General features: G+C 44.9%; 1 protein-coding gene across 1 annotated transcript in view; it reads left to right on the top strand.

Moving 5' to 3' along the window:
- Positions 1-12928, top strand: part of NALCN (sodium leak channel, non selective) — a 338653-nt gene extending 325725 nt beyond the window's left edge. The window contains exons 39-43 of the mRNA XM_011933944.1: positions 1198-1355; positions 4710-4860; positions 6856-7005; positions 8712-8829; positions 11268-12928. Coding sequence (XP_011789334.1) covers positions 1198-1355; positions 4710-4860; positions 6856-7005; positions 8712-8829; positions 11268-11461 — 771 coding nt within the window. The 3' untranslated portion in view covers positions 11462-12928. The remainder of the gene's footprint in view (positions 1-1197; positions 1356-4709; positions 4861-6855; positions 7006-8711; positions 8830-11267) is intronic.
- The last annotated feature ends 7598 nt before the right edge of the window (positions 12929-20526 follow it).

Raw genomic sequence — 20526 nt, 5'->3', positions numbered from 1 at the left:
TGCCCTCACCCCGATTTCATCCCTCTTCTTGGTACCCCCGCCCACCCAGGCTCCAGTCTCGAGGGCTTTCAAGATAGTGTGTGAGCTGCAAGCAGGGGATCTGACCTCACTCTCAGCTCCTCAGGACCCACCTGTCTCTCCATAACTGTCACCCTGCTTTAATGTAATACACACATGAAGAACACACTGCCCTGCACACTGAGATGTCAGTAACTGGCAGGCAGTCATGGTCACCAGTGTTCTGCCCAGCACTTTCATTCAAAGATACAGCCAGGGGGGCATGGTGGTTTGCGTTGCGTGGGAGGTAGCAACACATCTTAGATTCTCAGTGTCTGGATCAGTTCTGACCCAGAAGAGGGCAGAGCTGGGGGCCGAATTCTCTTGTATATAGTTTTTCTCATCCTGCAGAAGACATGAAAAGGAGTTGTCTCTTTTTTTTTCTTTTTGAGATGGAGTCCCACTCTGTCCCCAGGCTGGAGTGCAGTGGTACGATCTCGGCTAACTGCAACCTCTGCCTCCTGGGTTCAAGTGATTCTCCTGCCTCAGCCTCCTGAGTAGCTGGGACTATAGGCACGCACCACTGCATCTGGGTAATTTTTGTATTTTTAGTAGAGAACGGGTTTCACCATGTTGGCCAGGCTGATCTCGAACTCCTGACCTCAGGTAGTCCACCCGCCTCGGCCTCCCAAAGTGCTGAGATTACAGGCGTGATCCACCACGAGTTATCTTTTAATGGTAGACAAACTTGCAATAAACATTGAGACATTCCTAGCATCCAGACTGAGTGAAGAGGAGGGTTACATGTCTGTGTCTTGTCCATTACCTTGTGTGAGTGCATTATGACCCACTCAGTGTGTGCGTTGGAGGCGGAGTCCGTGAGACAGGCCACATGAGCATCAGCCTGGTGAGAACGAGAGCAGCGTCCTGGGGGGCTGAGGGGGAGCTTCCCATGCCTCACTCCAAATGCTGCAATGTGGTGACATCCCAGAGAGAGAAATGTATCACTCAGTTTTCCATCCTCTGCTCTTCTTAGTGCACTTAATTCCACCAGGCTCCAAGGAGGTGACCAGCTTTCTTCACATCTGGTGCTAATTATGCCAGCTTTTGAGAAATAGCACCTTTTTTTTTTTTTTGAGAAACCCAGTGCATCACTGAGGCCTGATGATGATTTGCTGCTATTTGTGCTCTGCCACACAGGGGGTGATCCCCACATTCCGTGTCAAGTTCCTGCTGCGGCTGCTGCGTGGGAGGCTGGAGGTGGACTTGGACAAGGACAAGCTCCTGTTTAAGCACATGTGCTACGAAATGGAGAGGCTCCACAACGGCGGCGACGTCACCTTCCACGACGTCCTGAGGTACAAGGCAGGCTTTCGCAGGGCTAAACTGGGGCCAGAAACTACAGCCGTCAGCCTTCAAGGCCTCTGTAGCGTGTTTCCAACCCAAAATGCCGCATCTGCTGTGGTCGTGAAGCGGCCCGGGGTCACATGTCCCAGGCGCTAAGTGCCCTTTCTCGCTGTCCTCCAGTGATCATTTCCAAGTAGGTGCCTCGCAGGGGAGGGCTGGGCAGCCGTGCCCTGACGTCCCATAGGGGCCCCTGCCCACTGAGGTGCTCCCTGAGGGGAGAGGTTGAAGGGATCTGGGAGAGCACAGTCCCACCCCTTCCCTATGATGCGGGAACTGCCCGGAAGAGCTGAATGACTTGCTTGTGGTGACAGGGCTCTGGCAAAGCTGGGACTAACGTGCAGAGTGCCTCACTTGCACAGATCTGATAAGAATTCGCCTGGCCTGCTCTGTGATGGTTGCCCCATTGGCTAAAACACCAGATTTTCCAGACATTTCATGAGCACCCAGACAGGACAGAGGGTCAAATGGAGTTTCTGCCTTTTCTTCTCCCTGGGAGACTTCTGTATTTGTTTCCTTGGGCTACTGTAACTTGGTACCTTAAGCCGAGGGACTGAATGGTCTCGAAGTCCTGGATGCTGGAAGCCCGAGATGGAGGTATTGCAGGGCTGGTTCCTTCGGAGGCCTGTGAGGGAGAATCTGGCCCAGCCTCTGCCCTGGCTGCTGGGGGCATGCTGCCAATGTTGGGCATTCCTTGGCTTGTGGAAGCATCAGCCTGGTCTCCCTTCATCTTCACATGGCATTCTGTTTGTGTGTGTGTGTGTGTCTATGTTCAAATTCCTTTTAGAAGAATGTCTGTCATATTACATTATCTTCACATGGCATTCTGTGTATGTGAGTGTGTGTGTGTGTGTGTGTGTGTGTATCTATGTTCAGATTCCTCCTTTTAGAAGAACGTCTGTCATATTACATTAGGAGTCCATGCTACTCCCCTGTGATCTCATTTTAACTTAATTACTAATTACAGCTGCAATGTTCTTTTTCCAAATAACATTCCATTCTGAGGTACTAGAGGTTAGGACTCCAACATCTCTTTCTTTGGGAGGAAACATTGAACCCATAACAGCTTCTTAAGCAGGAGTCCATGGATAAAACAGAGGCCCATGGACTTGCAAAGGGAAACAATTACATCTTTATTTTCACTAATCGGTCTTTGAAATGCGGCATTCTCTTCCATGATGAATGTAGGCAACAAACCACAGTCACATTAGTAATATCCATGTCTTTGTTACCAGGAGAAATCATAGATATTTTCAGGTTACATAACTGACTGCCTTGGCTGACATCTTAAAATATCATTCATGCTTACCAGTGCTTCTGAGTTATGGTAGTCATTTGAGCTCTGCTAGATGGTATTATTTAATGGAATAATAAAGAAGCACTTACGTTACTGTATCACTGCCGTTTTAAAGTAATTTGAGAATTGTGTTTTAATATAATTGGTTTTCTTTGTAATACTGTGTATTTCATTCTGTGCATCTAAAGCATTATTTTAAGAAATGTCCCATAAGCTGCACTGCCACAGGGGTCCATGCCACAGAAAAAAATAAGAGCAATTGACTAGCAGTAGCTATTTTAATCACATAGCAGTACCTACCAGTAGTGTGTGGGGTACTGTGTTGTCTCAAATTTCAGGAGAACTCAGGTGTACAGAAATATGCTTGTAGCTAAAAACTAAAAAAAAAAAAAAAAAAAAAAAAGATCAGCACAGGAAGAATCTGGGAAAAGTTCTCACGAGTTATCAATTTCACCTCCCACTATTCAGTTCCTCCACGAACAAGCTAAAAAGCAGAAAAAGATGGGACGGAGAAATGCATATGAATCACAAAGGATGTCATCTCTGTCAGAATGTTTCTGAGTCTTTCCTCCTAGTGACAAATTTTTTTAGGTTGACATGAGGCAGATAGGCATACTGTTGTCATTAATAGTTAATATTCAGCCTCTTTGGAACACACTGGTGTATCTAATAAAAATAGACCCAGGCAAAATCAATGGTAGGGCTGTTTCTCCCCTTCCTATTTATTCCCCTAGCCCAGTATATGATAAAAAAAAAAACAGTGAGGATAAAAGCAATGAGGCTTTGATGAGATTCTTGATGAGTCAGGGAAGAGAGGAAGAGAAAATTCATTTTTTTCCCTCTGTGGTGGGAAGAGATTTAGCAAAGAAGAGAAGTCCAATGTACCAGTGCTCTCAAGAGCCTCCATGCTGTGCTTTGGGCTCCAGGGTGGAAATGAGCTCACAGAAGTGGGTAGCTCACAGGCACACCAGGGTGCCTAGGTCTGAACCATGACCTGGAATCCTGTGGCTACACCTGGGTGCATCACACTGCCAAGAGGGCCTGTCTTCTCCTGTGGTGGTGGACTGCTCAGTCCAGGCATCCTGGGAGCTGCTTTATTGCCCCATGACCCACGATGCAGAACATCTGCTGTGTTGGCTTCATCTACCACTGCATGGGCCTGTTGTGTGTCGAGGGTTAAATGGGAGTGGATATTCAACCCTGGGTTTGTTTTGTAGCCTCTAAAATTAATAAAGAAGGCCAGGTGTGGTGGCTCACACCTGTAGTCCCAGCTCTTTGGGAGGCTGAGGCAGGCGGATCATTTGAGGTCAGGAGTGTAAGACCAGTCTGACCAACATGGTGAAACCTCGTCTCTACTGAAAATACAAAATTAGCTGGGTGTGGTGGCACATACCTATAATCCCAGCTACTTGGGAGGCTGAGGCAGGAGAAACGCTTGAACCCAGGAGGCGGAGGTTGCAGCGAGCTGAGATCGCGCCATTACACTCCAGCCTGGGCAACAAGAGCGAAGCTCCATCTCAAAAAAAAAAATTAATTAATAAGGAAGATACAGAAGGTTGAATGAGATTAAACAGAGAGGGAAACGCAGTGCAGTGGGTAGGGAGGTGTGATGCACAGCCGAGCACATTAACCATCACCACGTGCGGTTAAGTGTGAAGAAAGTGTGTGAGGCACAGTCTCCCTTCTGCAGAGAAAGTTCTGAGTCTTTCCTTAGCCTGGATCTTTTGTTTTACAGGCACTTAGATGGCACTTACTGCTGTAAGAGCCTCACAGATATTAACTTACTTAGTCATTAAATAAAGGAGTTACTATGACTATCTTTATTTTACAGACGAGGAAAGGGAGACATAGAGAGGTGACAGGACCGGCCCAAGACACACGGGTGGTGAGGGGTGGCATCAAACGCTAGACTCGTTAGACGGAGTGATGTCCTCTCTGGATTTTGACATATCTAAGGGTGTAAATCTCAGGTGACTCAGAGCTGCGATTGCGGGTGTGTTTCCCCCACCAGCATGCTTTCATACCGGTCCGTGGACATCCGGAAGAGCCTGCAGCTGGAGGAACTCCTGGCGAGGGAGCAGCTGGAGTACACCATAGAGGAGGAGGTGGCCAAGCAGACCATCCGCATGTGGCTCAAGAAGTGCCTGAAGCGCATCAGAGCTGTGAGTGAACTAACTGCACACATGCAGGTCGGGTCCCCACCCTGCCCCGCCTGGAAGGAGGAGGACAAAAGAAAAGAGCTTCATGAACATGGGATTAGCTCCTTCTGTGATCGGCCTTCTATCCCTTTAAACTATGTCCACTACCTCCACTTACAGTGGTCAGATCTTGACGCAGACTTTCACTCTGGTCCACAGTCAGCCCTGCCCTCTGTAGCAGAGTCCATTAGGAGTTTCCATGGAATCCCATTTTTATAATATGACACGAAGACTTAAAAAGCAGTTTATTGGCCAGGCGCGGTGGCTCATACCTGTAATCCCAGCACTTTGGGAGGTCAAGGGGGCAGCTCAACTCACTTGAGGCCAGGAGTTGGAGACCAACCTGCCAACATGGCGAAATCCCATCTCTACTAAGAATACAAAAATTAACCGGGCATGGCACACATGCCTGCAATCCCTACTACTCAGGAGACTGAGGCATGAGAATCACTTGAACCTGGGAGGTAGTAGTTGCAGTGAGCCGAGATCGTGCCACTGCACTCTAGCCTGGGTGACACAGTGAGACTCTGTCTCAAAAAAAAGTTTATTGATATTAAAATATTTATGATGTCCATTTATTAAACTCTACAAAATTCTAGAATTTTCCACATATTGAATTTGCAAAACTACTTTAAATTGCTGCTAAAAATTTCAACAAACTGTGATAATGTTGTTCATTCTGAAAAGACCACCTCTCAAGATTAATGATGTTTTCTGCTTCCTGAATTATAAGCCTATAAGATTCTGTAACTCATAAATTAATGAATGTATACTGCGTTGGCATATACTGTGTTTACAGTGAATGTTTCTATGAGATAATTACCTTTATGAATGCTTTTGGCATGTTTCACAGACGGGTAAAAAAACTCAAAACAATCACTAAACATTTATATGTAACAGCGATTGTTTTAATCCTCTTCCTCAGAGCAACAACATCAATTGCAGAAACACGTATTTCTATTGGAAGAGAAAAGGTTCCCAGAGAAAAGATACAACTCAACCTCCTATAGCAAGGCCAGCTGCCCAGTGATGTCCCGTCACTGCTGGCCACTGTAGCCACTGTAGCTATGTTAGCTCCAGGGATCAATCTGTCCTCCTCTTGCTCTGGGAGAGCACAAGGAGCCCTGGCTTTAGTATATGCCAAGACATATTGGTCTCCTGGATTGGCCTGGAAACTTCAGAACCAAGACAAGCACAAAGGTTTTCTCATCCACCCGAGGCACTTTGCCTCTTACAATTTGCAGGAAAGTGGGAAAGGGGTTGGGGTTGTATTGGCTTAATGTGCCTAGAATAAAATAAGGGGCGAAAAAATAGAATAGCTACATTAGTAATTTTAAATAAGATACAAGCTGGGCACAGTGTCTCATGCCTGTAATCCCAGCACATCGGGAGACTCAGGCAGGAGGATCGCTTAAGACCAGAAGTTTGAGACTAGCTTGGGCAACAGAGTGAGACCTCCTCTCTGGGAAAAAAAAATTAATTAATTAGTCGGCCACAGTCATGCACACTTTTAGTCTCGGCTTCTCAGGAGGCTGAGGCAGGAGCATAGCTTGAGCCTAGGAGTTTAAGGTTACAGTGAGCTATAATAATCACACCACTGAACTCTAGTCTATGGGACATAGTGAGATCCTATCTCAAAAAAACAAAAAACAGAAAACAACAACAACAAAAAGAAAACAAACATAAATAAAACACAAGCATCAATGACCATCACTATTCCAATTGTTACACAAATGAAAATGGACTGGGAAGTCAATACATACCTCTCTAAGCCCACCTTTGCATCAGCCCACCTTAATTGAACATTGAAATTAGTTCAGGATCTTTACCTGGAAATTCCTAAGAGGTCACCAGTCATGCAGGTCTTAAGAGAGGGGAGAAGAAAATATGATTTGTGTGGCGGTGGGGGAGGCAGGATGCTGGGCTTACTTTACTAAACAAACAATCATATTTCCATAGAAACAGCAGCAGTCATGCAGTATCATCCACAGCCTGAGAGAGAGTCAGCAGCAAGAGCTGAGCCGGTTTCTGAACCCACCCAGCATCGAGACCACCCAGCCCAGTGAAGACACGAATGCCAACAGTCAGGACAACAGCATGCAACCCGAGGTATGGGCACGAGGCTTCCTCCATCCGAGGACACTCCGTGGGCTTCTTTCTTTTAATTAAAATAAATAAAATGGGTGCTGGTCACATCATTCAAACAAGGTGACAATATTTCTAATAGGAATATTTTCATTTAAAAAAAAAGACAATGGAAATCCATTGATCCAGATTACGTCTGTGTCTTTGCCATCTTGGATGCAGTTGAGGTTATTTAAAAATATTCTGATTCATATGAATGCCAAAAAAAACAGTTAATGCCCTGAACTTCGTAATTCTGTAGTTTTATTTTTGTCTAAAGAGTTAACATCAGATCTCAGGGCTGCATTTGAATCTGGAAATATTACATGGAGTATGGTTTACATGAAACTCTTCCCTAAATGTTTTCCTCTCCTCACTAAAGTCAGAAATTTGCAGTAGAATCAGTGAAAATGTTTGTAATTGGCTTTCAGCCTCCTTAATCAGACTCATTGAAGATGTATCCTTTCTTGGTTGGGTATCAGAAGAACATATGGAATTCAGGACAGTCGGCTTGAGGAGTTTCTATTTATTAGGTCACGGCATATTTTCATTTTCAAACTCGATGTATGTGTCTATTTTAAAAAGTACAGGGAGTTATCAGCGTCCTGGAGAGTCCTGTGCTGTGAGAAGCAGCTGCCTGGGAGGACCTGCCCCTTTATGAGGCAGCAGTTACAATTTGAGGTTAACAACGTGGAGCTGATCCTGTACTCTGTGCAGAGCCCCAAGAGCACCAGGCTCCATGATGGGCAGCACCGCAGCCAGGGGCCGGGAGTACCTTTGGAAGGTGCTCCAGGAGGCCCACTGGTGCCATAGCCCAGTTTTCAGTAGATTTCATGTTTTTGGCTCCCCAGCCTTTAGAAATTATCTGCCACCGACTATAGGGATTTCTGTGGAGTTAGTCAACCAAGGGGCAAGGTGAGGCATCCACAGTGGTCTTGCCACTGGTCACCCTGAAGATGGTTGGCAATGTCTCGCATGGGGGAGGGAGGCAGGCTGAGGTCAGGAAAGACAGTGAGACAGGGCCAATGAGGCCGGGGAAAGTGCCCATTGTAGAGGCCTCTGTTTTTAGATGAAAAAGCCTAAGAGGTGACAAACACACACACATACACACACAAACAAAAAAACACCAAGAGGGGATATCGAAGAGATGTGAAGGCCAAGGCTTTTGTTAGGAAAGGGAGAGGTGACAGGTGAACCCGAGAACAGGTGAAATGTGTGGGAAGTCTTGGCATCTCTCTTTGACTTTAGCTTAGATTGTTACTGGCTCCATCCTCCGCCAGGGCCCATCATACAGCTTTGCCTGAAGAGAACTCTTTCCCCAAAGCTCTAAGTGTGGATCTCCAGGCTGGTGAAAGTAGACTGCCCCCGTCCAGCCGGTCCCCACTGCCCCATCTTCCTTCCTTCAGTGTCCCATCCTTGCCCCCTGATTTGCCAGCAAAGATATGAAGGGAAACAATGACATTCTCAGGCATGGAGGGGAATGAGGCAGTGGGGGTTTCCTGGGAAGAGTGGTGGCTCTTTTGCTTCTGTGACCCTTTACACCCATTTTCACTTTTCCCCATTGTGGACATTCTGAGTCCATGTTATTCTTCCCACTTGTCCTCCTACCATGTGTTTTCCTTTCTTATAGTAAAAGGAGGCGAGCACAGGGTTAAGAAAGACGGTAACTGCGTGCTTCTCCTCCCATGCAGACAAGCAGCCAGCAGCAGCTCCTGAGCCCCACACTGTCGGATCGAGGAGGAAGTCGGCAAGATGCCGCCGACGCAGGGAAACCCCAGAGGAAGTTTGGGCAGTGGCGTCTGCCCTCAGGTAGGTACATCCAGACATTTCTCCAGTGATCGAGGCATTTTACAGGTATTTACTCTGTGTGTTTTGGGTCTTGCCTTTCAAAATGCAAGTCTGCATCTACAGTTGTTTACAGACAGTAACATAATGAAAAATGTAGCCTTGTCAAAAACACTGCCACCAAAAATAACTTCTCTAAATATGACTTACATTAGCCCCCATTTTCTGGGTACATTTCAGGCTATTGTGGTTGAGAAGCCAGCACCTATGAAAAAGCCAAGATTCAGAAAGAGGGAGAGATTTCCAAGGGCTTTCTGTGTGCCTCAAGGCATGCTCAAACATGGGCAAAATGTATTTAATTGAAGAGTGAGTGGGCAGATGCAATCATTCAGAAAATGCCACAAAGTTCTCAAAAAAGGGACAGACCCCCTATTTGTCTCAGAACACTTTGCAGCTGAGCTGGTCACTGGCTTTAGGCAAGCTGCTTTACCTCCGCACAGCAACAAAACAACAAAAAACCCGTGGTACTCACTGTATGCCACTCACTCTTCTAAGTGCATTACTGTGTTCTCTCATTCAATCCTTTCCTTTAATAAACCCATTATTTTCCATATTTTACTGATTCAGTAAGAGAATTTTCTTCTGTGAGCTTCTTCTGTATAGGGTTTTGGACAGCCAGGATAATCCCATTAAAAGCACTCAGGAATGGAGGGAGAGCAACGCTCGCCACAGCCCAGTGTCCTTGTACGTGTTTTTCTCTATAGATAACTAACTTCGTGCTAAAGCAGGAGCTTTATAATGATCTTTAACTGTGCCCCAAGGTCAGCCCAATCGAAGTTAGATGTGTAGCATATGTGTTCCACAAAGCAGATGACAGCACAGCTTACATTTTGAGGCTGACGATGTTCCGTGGATCTTCACTGGGACTACCACCAAGGAAAGTATCCCCTTTCATATTCAGGAATTTATTTTTCAGAGATCGGAGAAGATGTAGGTTCCTCCTGATTCAAACACAGCAGAGAATGACAGCATCAAGGCAAAGCAGATGGTGGTACCAGGTCACAAAAAGCCTTCAATTACAAGATGACTAGGTTCAATTTTATCCTGGAGGCAATTAGGAGCTAGCAAAGATCTCTGAGCAGTATGTGATTTTTGGAATCTATGCTTTAGGAAGTTGACTTGGCAGCAAGGGACGAATTGTCCACAGCAGAGCCTGGAGGCAGGTTACAAGCTGGAGGAAGTTACCACTGTGTGAGCATGAGGCAACAAGGGCATGGACAGAGCTGGGGGCCAGATGCTGCAGGGACAGATAGGAGAGGTGACCTGGGGAGAATGCACAGTCCTTGGTATTCATTTAAATGGACAAAAGAAACAATGCTGTCAAAAGTACTTCCACTGGGCTAGGTGCAGTGGTTCACCCCTGTGATCCCAGCAGTTTGGGAGGCCGAGGCAGGTGGATCATTTGAGGTTTGGAGTTCAAGACCAGCCTGGCCAAAATGGTGAAACCCTGTCTCTACTAAAAATACAAAAATTAGCTGACCAGTAGTGGTGCGCACCTGTAATCCCAGCTACTTGGGAGGCTGAGGCAGGAGAATCGCTTGAGCCTGGGAGGCAGAGGTTGCGGTGAACCAAGATTGTGCCACTGCACTCCAGTCTGGGTGAGAGAGAGAGAGAGAACCTGTCTCAAAAAAAAAAAAAAAAACTTCCACTGGTCCATGCCTAGGTGGTCCCCACCAAAAACAGTGATCGTGAAATAGACATGCTCTTGGGGTCAGGCTGAGTTTGGGGAGGCAGAGGGGAAGAAAAATAGTATTTTGAGGGGGCAGCAGCAATGTCACCAGGTGTCATGCTATGCACTTTCTTAAGTCATCTCATGTAACCTGTTTTCATCCTGACAATAGTGTAATTAGGACATTTTCATTGTCTTCATCTTACAATGAAGGAAACTTGGATTCAGAGAGATGAAGTTGCCCATAGCTACATATCCACAGGTTACAGAGGTGGGTCCCAGGACCATGACTGTGAGGCCCCAGAACCACACCTTCCCTCCCATGCCCTCACTGCATCCCTCCTCACCTTTACTGTGGGTCACACTCTCCTTCCTTTTTGCTTTTTTCTTTATTGCATATGCTAACGAATGCACAGGCTTCTATGACACTTAATAGTTCCCAAACTGGAATTAGCCATTTTCTAGTTTTTGTAATTATTTCAAAATGAAAGGGGTGAACGGCACTTTTTTTCCCCCCAAGTGGCATCATTAGTTGTCCATGAGCATAATTTAAAAAAAAAAAAAACTATCGAGAACATAAAGAATCAAGTCCTGAAAAGGATGTTTACTTAGCGTCTGTGGATAGAACATGTTAGCCAAAAGTATCACTGATGGGGATATCATGGGTTTTTAGTAACGAGTACAATAGGGTGGAGCACTACCAAGTGGCTCATAGGACTCATTAATTCCACAGCACCAAAGCCAATAAGCCATTCAGTGTCCTCAGTCAACTTACGGTTTGGAGGGAGGACAACCACGAAATCTGTCGCGTGCAAAATGAACCCCATGACTGACGCGGCTTCCTGCGGCTCTGAAGTTAAGAAGTGGTGGACCCGGCAGCTGACTGTGGAGAGCGACGAAAGTGGGGATGACCTTCTGGATATTTAGGTGGATGTCAATGTGGATGAATTTCTAGTGGTGAAAACTGTTTTCTAATAATTTCCTTGATTGTCCAGTGAGCAATCTGTAATTGATCTATAGCTGAATTCCAACTTGTCACAAGATTTTTATAAATTGATGTTCATCCTGCCACAGAAAGGCATAAGCTGCATGTCTGATAGGTCACTATCATTGCTCAAAAAAAATTTTCTATAATGACTGTACTGATAATATTAGAAACGATGCTGCAAGCAAATGTATATCACTCAAAACTGTTACATATTCTGTCTGTGTAAACTAAGGTATATATCCATATGTGCTCTAATGCAGTATTATCACCACCCCCCAAAAGAGTGCTAAGCCCAAAGTGGCTGATATTTAGGGTACAGGGGTTATAGCTTTAGTTCACATCTTTCCCATTTCTGCTAGAAATATTTCTCTTGAGAGAATTTATTATTTATGATTGATCTGAAAAGGTCAGCATTAAACTTATGCTAAAATGATAGTAGTTTTACAAACTACAGATTCTTCTTTTCCTCGCGTTATATTTTAAAATATACACGAGACATTTGGTGACCAGAACAAGTTGATTTCTCTCCTCAGTTATGCTAACGAAACTGTTGCCTCCTTCCAAGAAAACTGCGTGTGCAAGCACCAGGCAAAGAAATGGACTCAGGATGCTTACTGGTTTATAACAAACCTGTAGATAGATCACCTGAGTGCAAAGATGTTAAGTTTCTTAAGAAGCCTTTTAATAACTGAGTTTAGCAAAAAGAATAAAACTGTATAGCTCAATTTATTTTTAAAAAATCTTTGCATGTGTGATGTTATTGTTGGTTTCATTTCTTACCCAAGGTATGTCTATTTTGCCATGAATCAGCTGAGTCATTTCATTATGGGTTGCTCCTAACACACCATTGCTATGTTACATTTGAAATGACATCTCTGTTACCAGAATCTCCTATGGAAATAATGGTGCCCTGCAAAATCTTCCTCTGAACTCACAGGTTAGGGATCACACAACTTAATCATTTTTCTTTTTTTCCTTATATGTCAGTGGCCCATGTCCTCCGGGAAAATTAGAAAAGCCAAATGATTACAAAGTGCTGTTAGATTTCTTGTGCTGGGTTGGCCAAGTAGAAGTGGACTCAGACCTTTAACTATTTTATTACAGATTGGACATTTGCTGTTCAGATGTTTCTTAGCAGAGGGATTATCTCAGAACCCTCTGACCTCCAGGTTGCTTTATGATCTATTTTTCTCTATTTAACATTCCTCAGATAGATAGGCAAATGGCACATTCCTTCTGTGTCACAGATGTGTCATGGTGGTGGCAGGCTACAGTTTATATGATTCATTGTAACTATGAGATAAAGAACAACCAGTCCATGTGGCCAAAAGGATTAGATTTGATGTTCACTTGGAGTTTACTTTTTGTACATACAAGATAAAATAAATATTGGATTTGTAAAATAATTTATGCTGAGATGACCATTTTTAAACCCTTTTCTTGGCGGGGCAGGCACTCGGTAGCAGCACATTGCAAACCCTGGATTGAACATTCAGTCCATAATTAGTTGGCAAAAGCTGTGTCCCTGATATTCATGTCAACTCAGTTCTCTGAGCCAGAATGTTCCTTTTACATTTGTGCTGATAAGGCTGAGTGAATTCCCTGCGCCTTCCAAGCCTACAATGAACGGAAAAGGCATTTACAGGTCCAGGGCATGGGTCTGTACTAGTGCTGCATAAAAACAAGATGTTTTTGGCTCATTACACTTTAGTAATACAGCTTCATTCTCACGAAACTGCTGAGCCCTTCCTAAAATGTCTGGAATTGATGTTCAGCAGAACATCACTGTTGTTCATTCTGCAGTGAAGCCAGGGGTAGAATACCAATGTATTTAAAGCCATAGCACCCTATATTTTCAATGAAGCGAAACAGTCACACACTTTCTGTGGGACTCCTCGCCACGATTTTCCCGAAACGGAGCAGATGCAAGCCAGAGAAAGTAAGCGCCACCCCCTCTTAGATTTTACCACTAGATACGCAAACATGTGAACAATCCCGTTACACAGATGGGAAAACTTGGGCCACAGTGTTCCCTGGTCCTTAGGGAAGCCAGACACTGATACTAATCCTGTCATCACACCACCCACTGCCTTTAATTAGAGGACGCTGTCGGTTCCAAAGGCACCAGAAAGCGTATGGGGTGGAATACTTGACTCAGAGCCCCTGAGAAAGTGAGCCACACACGTGTGGCCCTTATGGCAATTCAAGGGGATTCAAAGGGAACAAGGATGGACAGAATGGAAGGACTGATGCTATTCACTCTATTCTTAATGGTGCTTCCAGACCAACATCCATCAGCTGGCTGTGCCTTGGCCAAGCTGATGAGATAAGGGCACGTAGAAGAAAAACCAGCATTATAAAGCCTTACAGGAAAGCAGCTTTAAGCCAGTGGAATGATGTGTTTTGTGTTTGCCTGTTTCTTTGTAGGATGTGGCATTCTATACATGAGTGGTTTTCAATGTATCGGTAAGCAGTGGAACTGTTTCTCAAAGTCCTTCAACAGATCCCAAAATTTTAACCAGCCGAAAGCCAGGCAGCCCTGGTTGAAGTTGAGGTGAAGATGAAAACGCCATTCATATGGTCTCTTCTCACCCACTATTACGGGTCCCCATGATATAAGGTAATTGTTAAATCTGCCAGAGGAAGGTGAAGTGGTGATCAGAGGAGGCTTTTGGGATGGTGGTGCCATTTGAATTAAGCATTAAAGAAAGAATAATTGGATTTAAATTGTCATAGATGGGGAAGCAGCAGACAGAATGATGCCTGGAATACTAAGAGGAAAATTATCAAGGAGAGCGTCAGTTGACTCTATTCAATGAATTCCAAATCTTCTGAAGAGGTGTGCAAAGGCAAGACTGGAGACTTGGTCAAGGGCACGAAGAACCTTGAATGCCCTACCCTTCATGTGGACGGTGCTCAGTAGAAAAGGGGAGTCTGTAGAGGTGGGGAGGGAGGAAGATTATAGTAATAATGCAAGACACAGGCTTTAGGAGGAGCACACCAGGAGCAATGTGCAAAATGGGATTGAGGAGGGAGAGACAGATGCAGGGTGAATGTTTACAATACCCCAGCTCTCCAAGAGAACTGTGGTTCTAGTTCTCCAACCTCGAAGTTGAACTTCTATAGCAGCACAGGACATGGAAGGGGGATGGAGATGTGACAGGGACTTACTGAGATGAAAGGGGCTGCAGGACCGCACCACACTGGGCTCATTCATCTTGCACCAATGACTTGCTCTTCCAAACAACACTGCCCTCTGTTCATCTTTTCTTGAACCAGTACCCACAGAAACACCCTGACCATTTTCTGGACCTAATTCCAGAGGACCCTTTCTTTGCTAGCTTTCTCCCACAGGCCTTATAACTTTTATTTAACTTACCTTTTTTGTTTGACTCTGAGTTCCCTGGATCACTTGTTAATCTTTTACATTATAATTGCTTGGGGGTACTACTCCTGGATCTTGCAAGCTGAATGGAATTTACAAGTTGGGAGTTTACTAGGTGGAGTTTTGTAGTTGATGGGAGAGGGATGGCCCCTCCAGACTCACCTTCTCTTTACAGCTATCCCCCTGTGGAACACCCCTTCTCTCTTTGACTTTAGGGTTGCATTTTGAGATATGGGCATCAAACTGCTTAGATTTTATTGTGGGGATGGGATGAAGAAGAAGAATAGAGGTGTTGGAAGAAGAGAACTAACTAAGGCAAAAAGAAACAAAAGTTCCCTAGAAAGACACACATTCTCCCTTTATCTACTGACCACAATGGTCTGGAATGAGAACTTATCATAAATAGTGACAATTAATTTTTCCTGGACAGAATTATGGTCTATCACCATTGACACCTATTCACTCCCTATCTCTGACCTAGCTGGTTCCAGGTTTCACAATATCTTTTCCGTATCATCTAAGCACCTCAATAATCCCCAGACTTCTCTCCAACCATGCTCAAGGTCATGGCTTCCTATTAAAAAAACAATTCTGTAGGCAGAAAAGTGCTTTCAGTCTCTCTCCTTCTCTCCAACATGAACCATTCTATGTGCCCTTCTTCCTCCTTGGCTTCAAACACAGATGCTCCCTCTCTTCCAACCCTTTCCAACAGAGCTTTCATCTGTGCCAACTCTCATTTCTGACACACTATCTTCTTAGTGCACCCCCTACATTCCTGAACAGAGAAGTCACACCCAGCCTGAACATGCTGCACGCTTCCTGATTCCTGGGACATTCTTCTTCCATTGGGACAGAGCTCAGCTATGTCCAGTGCAGATTCAGTACAAAAGTTACACTAGAGAGATCTCCTTTCCTGTGATGATCCTCTGAGAATTCAATTCACAGGGGGAAAAACAAATAAAGTAGCTTTCCAAAAGACAGGTTATTCTCTAATTAAGAAGAGCTGTCTGAACTCTGCCTATAGTAATTTATCAATGGAAAGTCTAAATAACACAAGACATGCTGTAATTGCCTGAGATCAGCTATTGTCTGATGAATGAATCAGCAGGTAGTTCACTTACTTACTCATCCATTCAAGATTGGGGCAGTCATGCTTCTTGCTCTGTGAGTCTACAGATGGATGCTCTAATCTCATGGTGCTCATGGTCTATTGGGGAAGCAGAAAATAAACAGGTAAATATAGTCAGAAGGTTTTAAGTGCAATGGAGAAAAATTAACTTGACTCAGAAGGACAGGCCTTCCTCTTGGATGTAATTTACTATTAAAGGACTCACTGCTCAGTTGCCATTTTGGCAGAGACCTGAGGCGGTGAGCATGGCAGCCATGGGGATTAAATTAAATTAAATTAAATGATAACTCCCCATTCCTTCCTTCTGCAAGCCTCCGACCTTCTAATCTACATTCTGTCTCTATGGATTTACCTGTTCTAAATATTTACCAGAAGTAGAAGCTTACAGTATTTGTCCTTTTGTGACTGTTTTATTTCACGGAGCACAGTGTTCTCAATGTTCATCCATGTGGTAGCGTGTGTCCATACTTTACTCCTTTTCATGGCTGGGTAATATTCCACTGAATGTGCACACTATGTTTTGTCCATCCACTCATCTGCTGATGGACATTTGGTTGTTTCTCCCTCAGCTTTTGAGTGGAGGCCACATGCTTCCTGGATAATCCTCAGCCAGTGATGGAGCACAATAATAAAAGGGCTTGCCATTTTCCAGGCAGTGTGGGACTCTTCCACAGGCAATCTCTGTGGCAAAAGCTCCCTGCTGGGCTGGCTGACACTTTCTCAATGCAGTATGCATGGAAATCTGAGGCTCTTCATCCAATCCTCCTATCCCCTCCTCTCCCTGCAAGGATGTCAGACCTGCACTGTGGTCTGAAGGCCCACTCTGCCCACTCCTGTCCCTTCTCTCCTTTATCTTTCACAGGCCTTACCCCTGATAAATCTCCAGCTTTCCTAACACTGCCTTGGAGTCTGCTTCCCAGAGGATTCAGCCAACTTAGTGAGAGAGTGGGCCATGGAAAGGCCTCGGGCAAGGGTGTTCTGGCAGAGGAAATGTGAGGTGTCAAGGCCTTCAAGTGGATGTAGGTTTGGTCAGTTGGAGAAAATAACAAGGAGGCCATACTGACTTGGAGTCCAAATACTAAAAGGGAAAGAGGGATGACATGAAGTCAGAGATGTCACAGGAATCATATCATTCAATGCTTCCTAGCTGTGGTAATACCTCACTATTCCTATCTCCCAGTAATTCAATCAAATATTAACCTGGGTACTGCTGTGATGAAATTTGGCAGATGTAATTAAGATAGCAGACCTTAAACCAGGGAGTGGAACCCACTAAAATTAGAGAGATGTCTCTGGCTCGAGTGGGAGAAATGTGACTGGAGTAAGAAGAGTAAGAAGGAAAGATCTAAAGCAAAAGACGGACCTGGACCCTACCTGCTGTGGGTGGTGGGGCCACCTGAAAAGATTGAGGGATGCAAGCAGCATCTAGGAGCAAAGGCCGCCCTGGGCTGACTGCCAGAAAGGGAATGGAGATCTCATTGCTATAACCATGGGAACTGAATTCAGCGAATAACCTCAATGAACAAAGACACACATCCATCTCCAAAATTTTTGGAAGGGAATACAGCCTTGTTAGCCCCTTGCTACCAATCTGATGAGACTCAGGGCAGATAAAACAGCTAAGCCTACAGGACTCTGACCTGCAGAACTGTGAGTTAATAAACGGGCGTCGTTTTCAGCTGCTAAGATGGAGACAATTAGTTATGGCAGCAATAGAAAACTAATACAAGAGAGTTGGCAGATGGCTGAATAGGAATAGCTTCAGTCTGCAGCTCCCAGCGAGACCAATGCAGAAGGTGGGTGATTTCTGCATTTCCAACTGAGGTATCTGGTTTATCTCATGGGGACTGGTTAGACAGTGGGTACAGCCCATGGAGGGGGAGCAGAAGCAGGCTGGGGTATCACCTCACCCAGGAAGTACAAAGGGTCATGGACCTCCCTCTCCTAGCCAAGGAAAGCCCTGAGGGACTCTACTGTGAGGGACTGTGCTAGATAGCACAGTCACTATGCTTTTTCCATGGTTTTTCCACCCACAGACCAGGAGATTCCCTTGTGTGCCCACACTACCAGGGCCCTGGGTTTCAAGCACAAAACTGGGCAGTTCTCTGGGCAGATAAACAGGTGCAGGAGTTTTTTTAATACACCAGCAGTGCCTGGAACCCCATTGAGACAGAACTGTTCACTCCCCTGGAAAGAGGGCTGAAGCCAGGAAGCCAAGTGGTCTCACCGAGCAGGTCCCATTCGCACAGAGTCGGGCAAGCTAGGATCCACTGGCTTGAAACTCTCACTGCCAGCACAGCAGTCTAAAGTCAACCTGGGATGATTGAGCTTGTTGGGGTAGGGGTGTCCACCATTACTGAGGCTTGAGTAGGTGGTTTTCCCCGTACAGTGTAAACTCTGACTGCAGAACTCACTACAGCATGGCAAAGTACCTGGGGCCAGACTGCCTCTCTAGATTCCTTCTCTCTGGGCAGGCCATCTCTGAAAGAAAGGCAGCAGCCTCAGTCAGGGGCTGATAGATAAAACTCCCATCTCCCTGGGACAGAGCACCTGGGGGAAGGGGCAGCAGTGGGTGCAGCTTCAGCAGACTTAAACGTTCTGCCTGCTAGCTCTGAAGAGAGCAGCGGGTCTCCCAGCACAGCGTTCAAGCTCTGCTAAGGGATAAGGGGATCCCTGACTCTCGTGCCTCCTGACAGGGGGATACCTTCTAGCAGGGGTCGACAGACATCTCATACAGAAGAGCTCCAGCTGACATCTGGCAGGTGCTGCTCTGGGATGAGGCTACCAGAGGAAGGAGCAGGCAGCAATCTTTGCTGTTCTGCAGCCTCCACTGGTGATACCCAGGCAAACAGGGTCTGAGTGGACCTCCAGTAAACTCCAGCAGACCTGCAGAAGAGGGGCCTGACTGTTAGAATGAAAACTAACAAACAGAAAGCAGTAACATCAACATCAACAAAAAGGACACCCACAGAAAAACCCCATCCAAAGGGCATTAGTATCAAAGATCAAAGGTAGATAAGTCCACAAAGATGAGGAAAAACAGTGCAAAAATTTTGAAAATTCCAGAAAACTCTTCTCCTCCAAATGATTGTAACTCCTCTCCAGCAAGGGTACAAAACTGGACAGAGAATGAGTTTGACAAATTGACAGAAGTAGGCTTCAGATAGTGGTAATAACAAACTCCTCTGAGCCAAAGGAGCATGTTCTAACCCAATGCAAGGAAGCTAAGAACCCTGATGAAAGGTTAGAGGAACTGCTAACTAGAATAAGCAGTTGAGAGAAGAACATAAATGACCTGCTGGAGCTGAAAAACACATCATGAGAACTTCTTGAGGCATACACAAGTATCAATAGCTGAATCGATCAAGCGGAAGAAAGGATATCAGAGACTGAAGATCAACTTAATGAAATAAAGTATGAGCACAAGAATAGAGAAAAAAGAATAAAAAAGAACTAACAAAGCCTCCAAGAAATATGGGATTATGTGAAAAGACCTATGATTGATTAGTGTACCTGAAAGTGATGGGGAGAATGGAACCAAGCTGGAAAACATACTTCAGGATACTTTCCAAGAGAACTTCCACAACCTAACAAGACAGGTCAACATTCAAATTCAGGAAATACAGAGACCACCACAAAGATACTCCTCGAGAAGAGCAACCCCAAGACACATAATCATCAGATTTTCCAAGGTTGAAAAGAAGGAAAAAGTGTTAAGGGCAGCCAGAGAGAAAGGTCAGGTTACCTACAAAGGGAAGCCCATCAGACTAACAGTGGATCTCTCTGTGGAAACCCTACAAGCCAGAAGAGAGTGGGGGCCAATATTCAACATTCTTAAAGAAAATAATTTTTGACCCATAATTTTATATCCAGCCAAACCAAGCTTCATAAGTGAAGGAGAAAAAAAATCCTTTGTAGACAAGCAAATGCTGAGGGATTTTGTCACCAACAGGACTGCCTTACTAGAGTTCCTGAAGGAAGCACTAATTATGGAAAGAAAAACCTGGTACCAGCCACTGCAAAAACAAACCAAAATGTAAAGACCATTGACACTATGAAGAAACTGCATCAATCAATGTGCAAAATAAACAGCTAGCATCATGATGACAGGATCAAATTCACACATAACAATATTAACCTTTAAGTAAATGGACTAAATGCCTCAGTTAAAAGACACAGACTGGCAAATTGCATAGAGCCAAGACCCATTGGTGTGCTGTATTCAGGAGACCCATCTCACATGCAAAGACACACATATGCTCAAAATAAAGAGATTGAGGAATAGTTACCAAGCAAATGGAAAGCTTAAAAAAAAGTAGGTGTTGCAATCCTAGTCTCTGATAAAACAGACTTAAAACCAACAAAGATGAAAAAAGACAAAGACGGGCATTACACAATGGCAAAGGGATCAAGGCAACAAGAAGAGCTAACTATCCTAAATATATATGCACCCAATACAGGAGCACCCAGATTCATAAAGCAAGTTCTTA

The sequence above is a fragment of the Colobus angolensis genome, unplaced genomic scaffold (assembly GCF_000951035.1).
Source record: "Colobus angolensis palliatus isolate OR3802 unplaced genomic scaffold, Cang.pa_1.0 Scaffold13, whole genome shotgun sequence".
NCBI lineage: Eukaryota > Metazoa > Chordata > Mammalia > Primates > Cercopithecidae > Colobus > Colobus angolensis.
The sequence above is the reverse complement of the archived record's forward strand: the minus strand, read 5'-3'. Positions and strand labels throughout refer to the sequence as shown.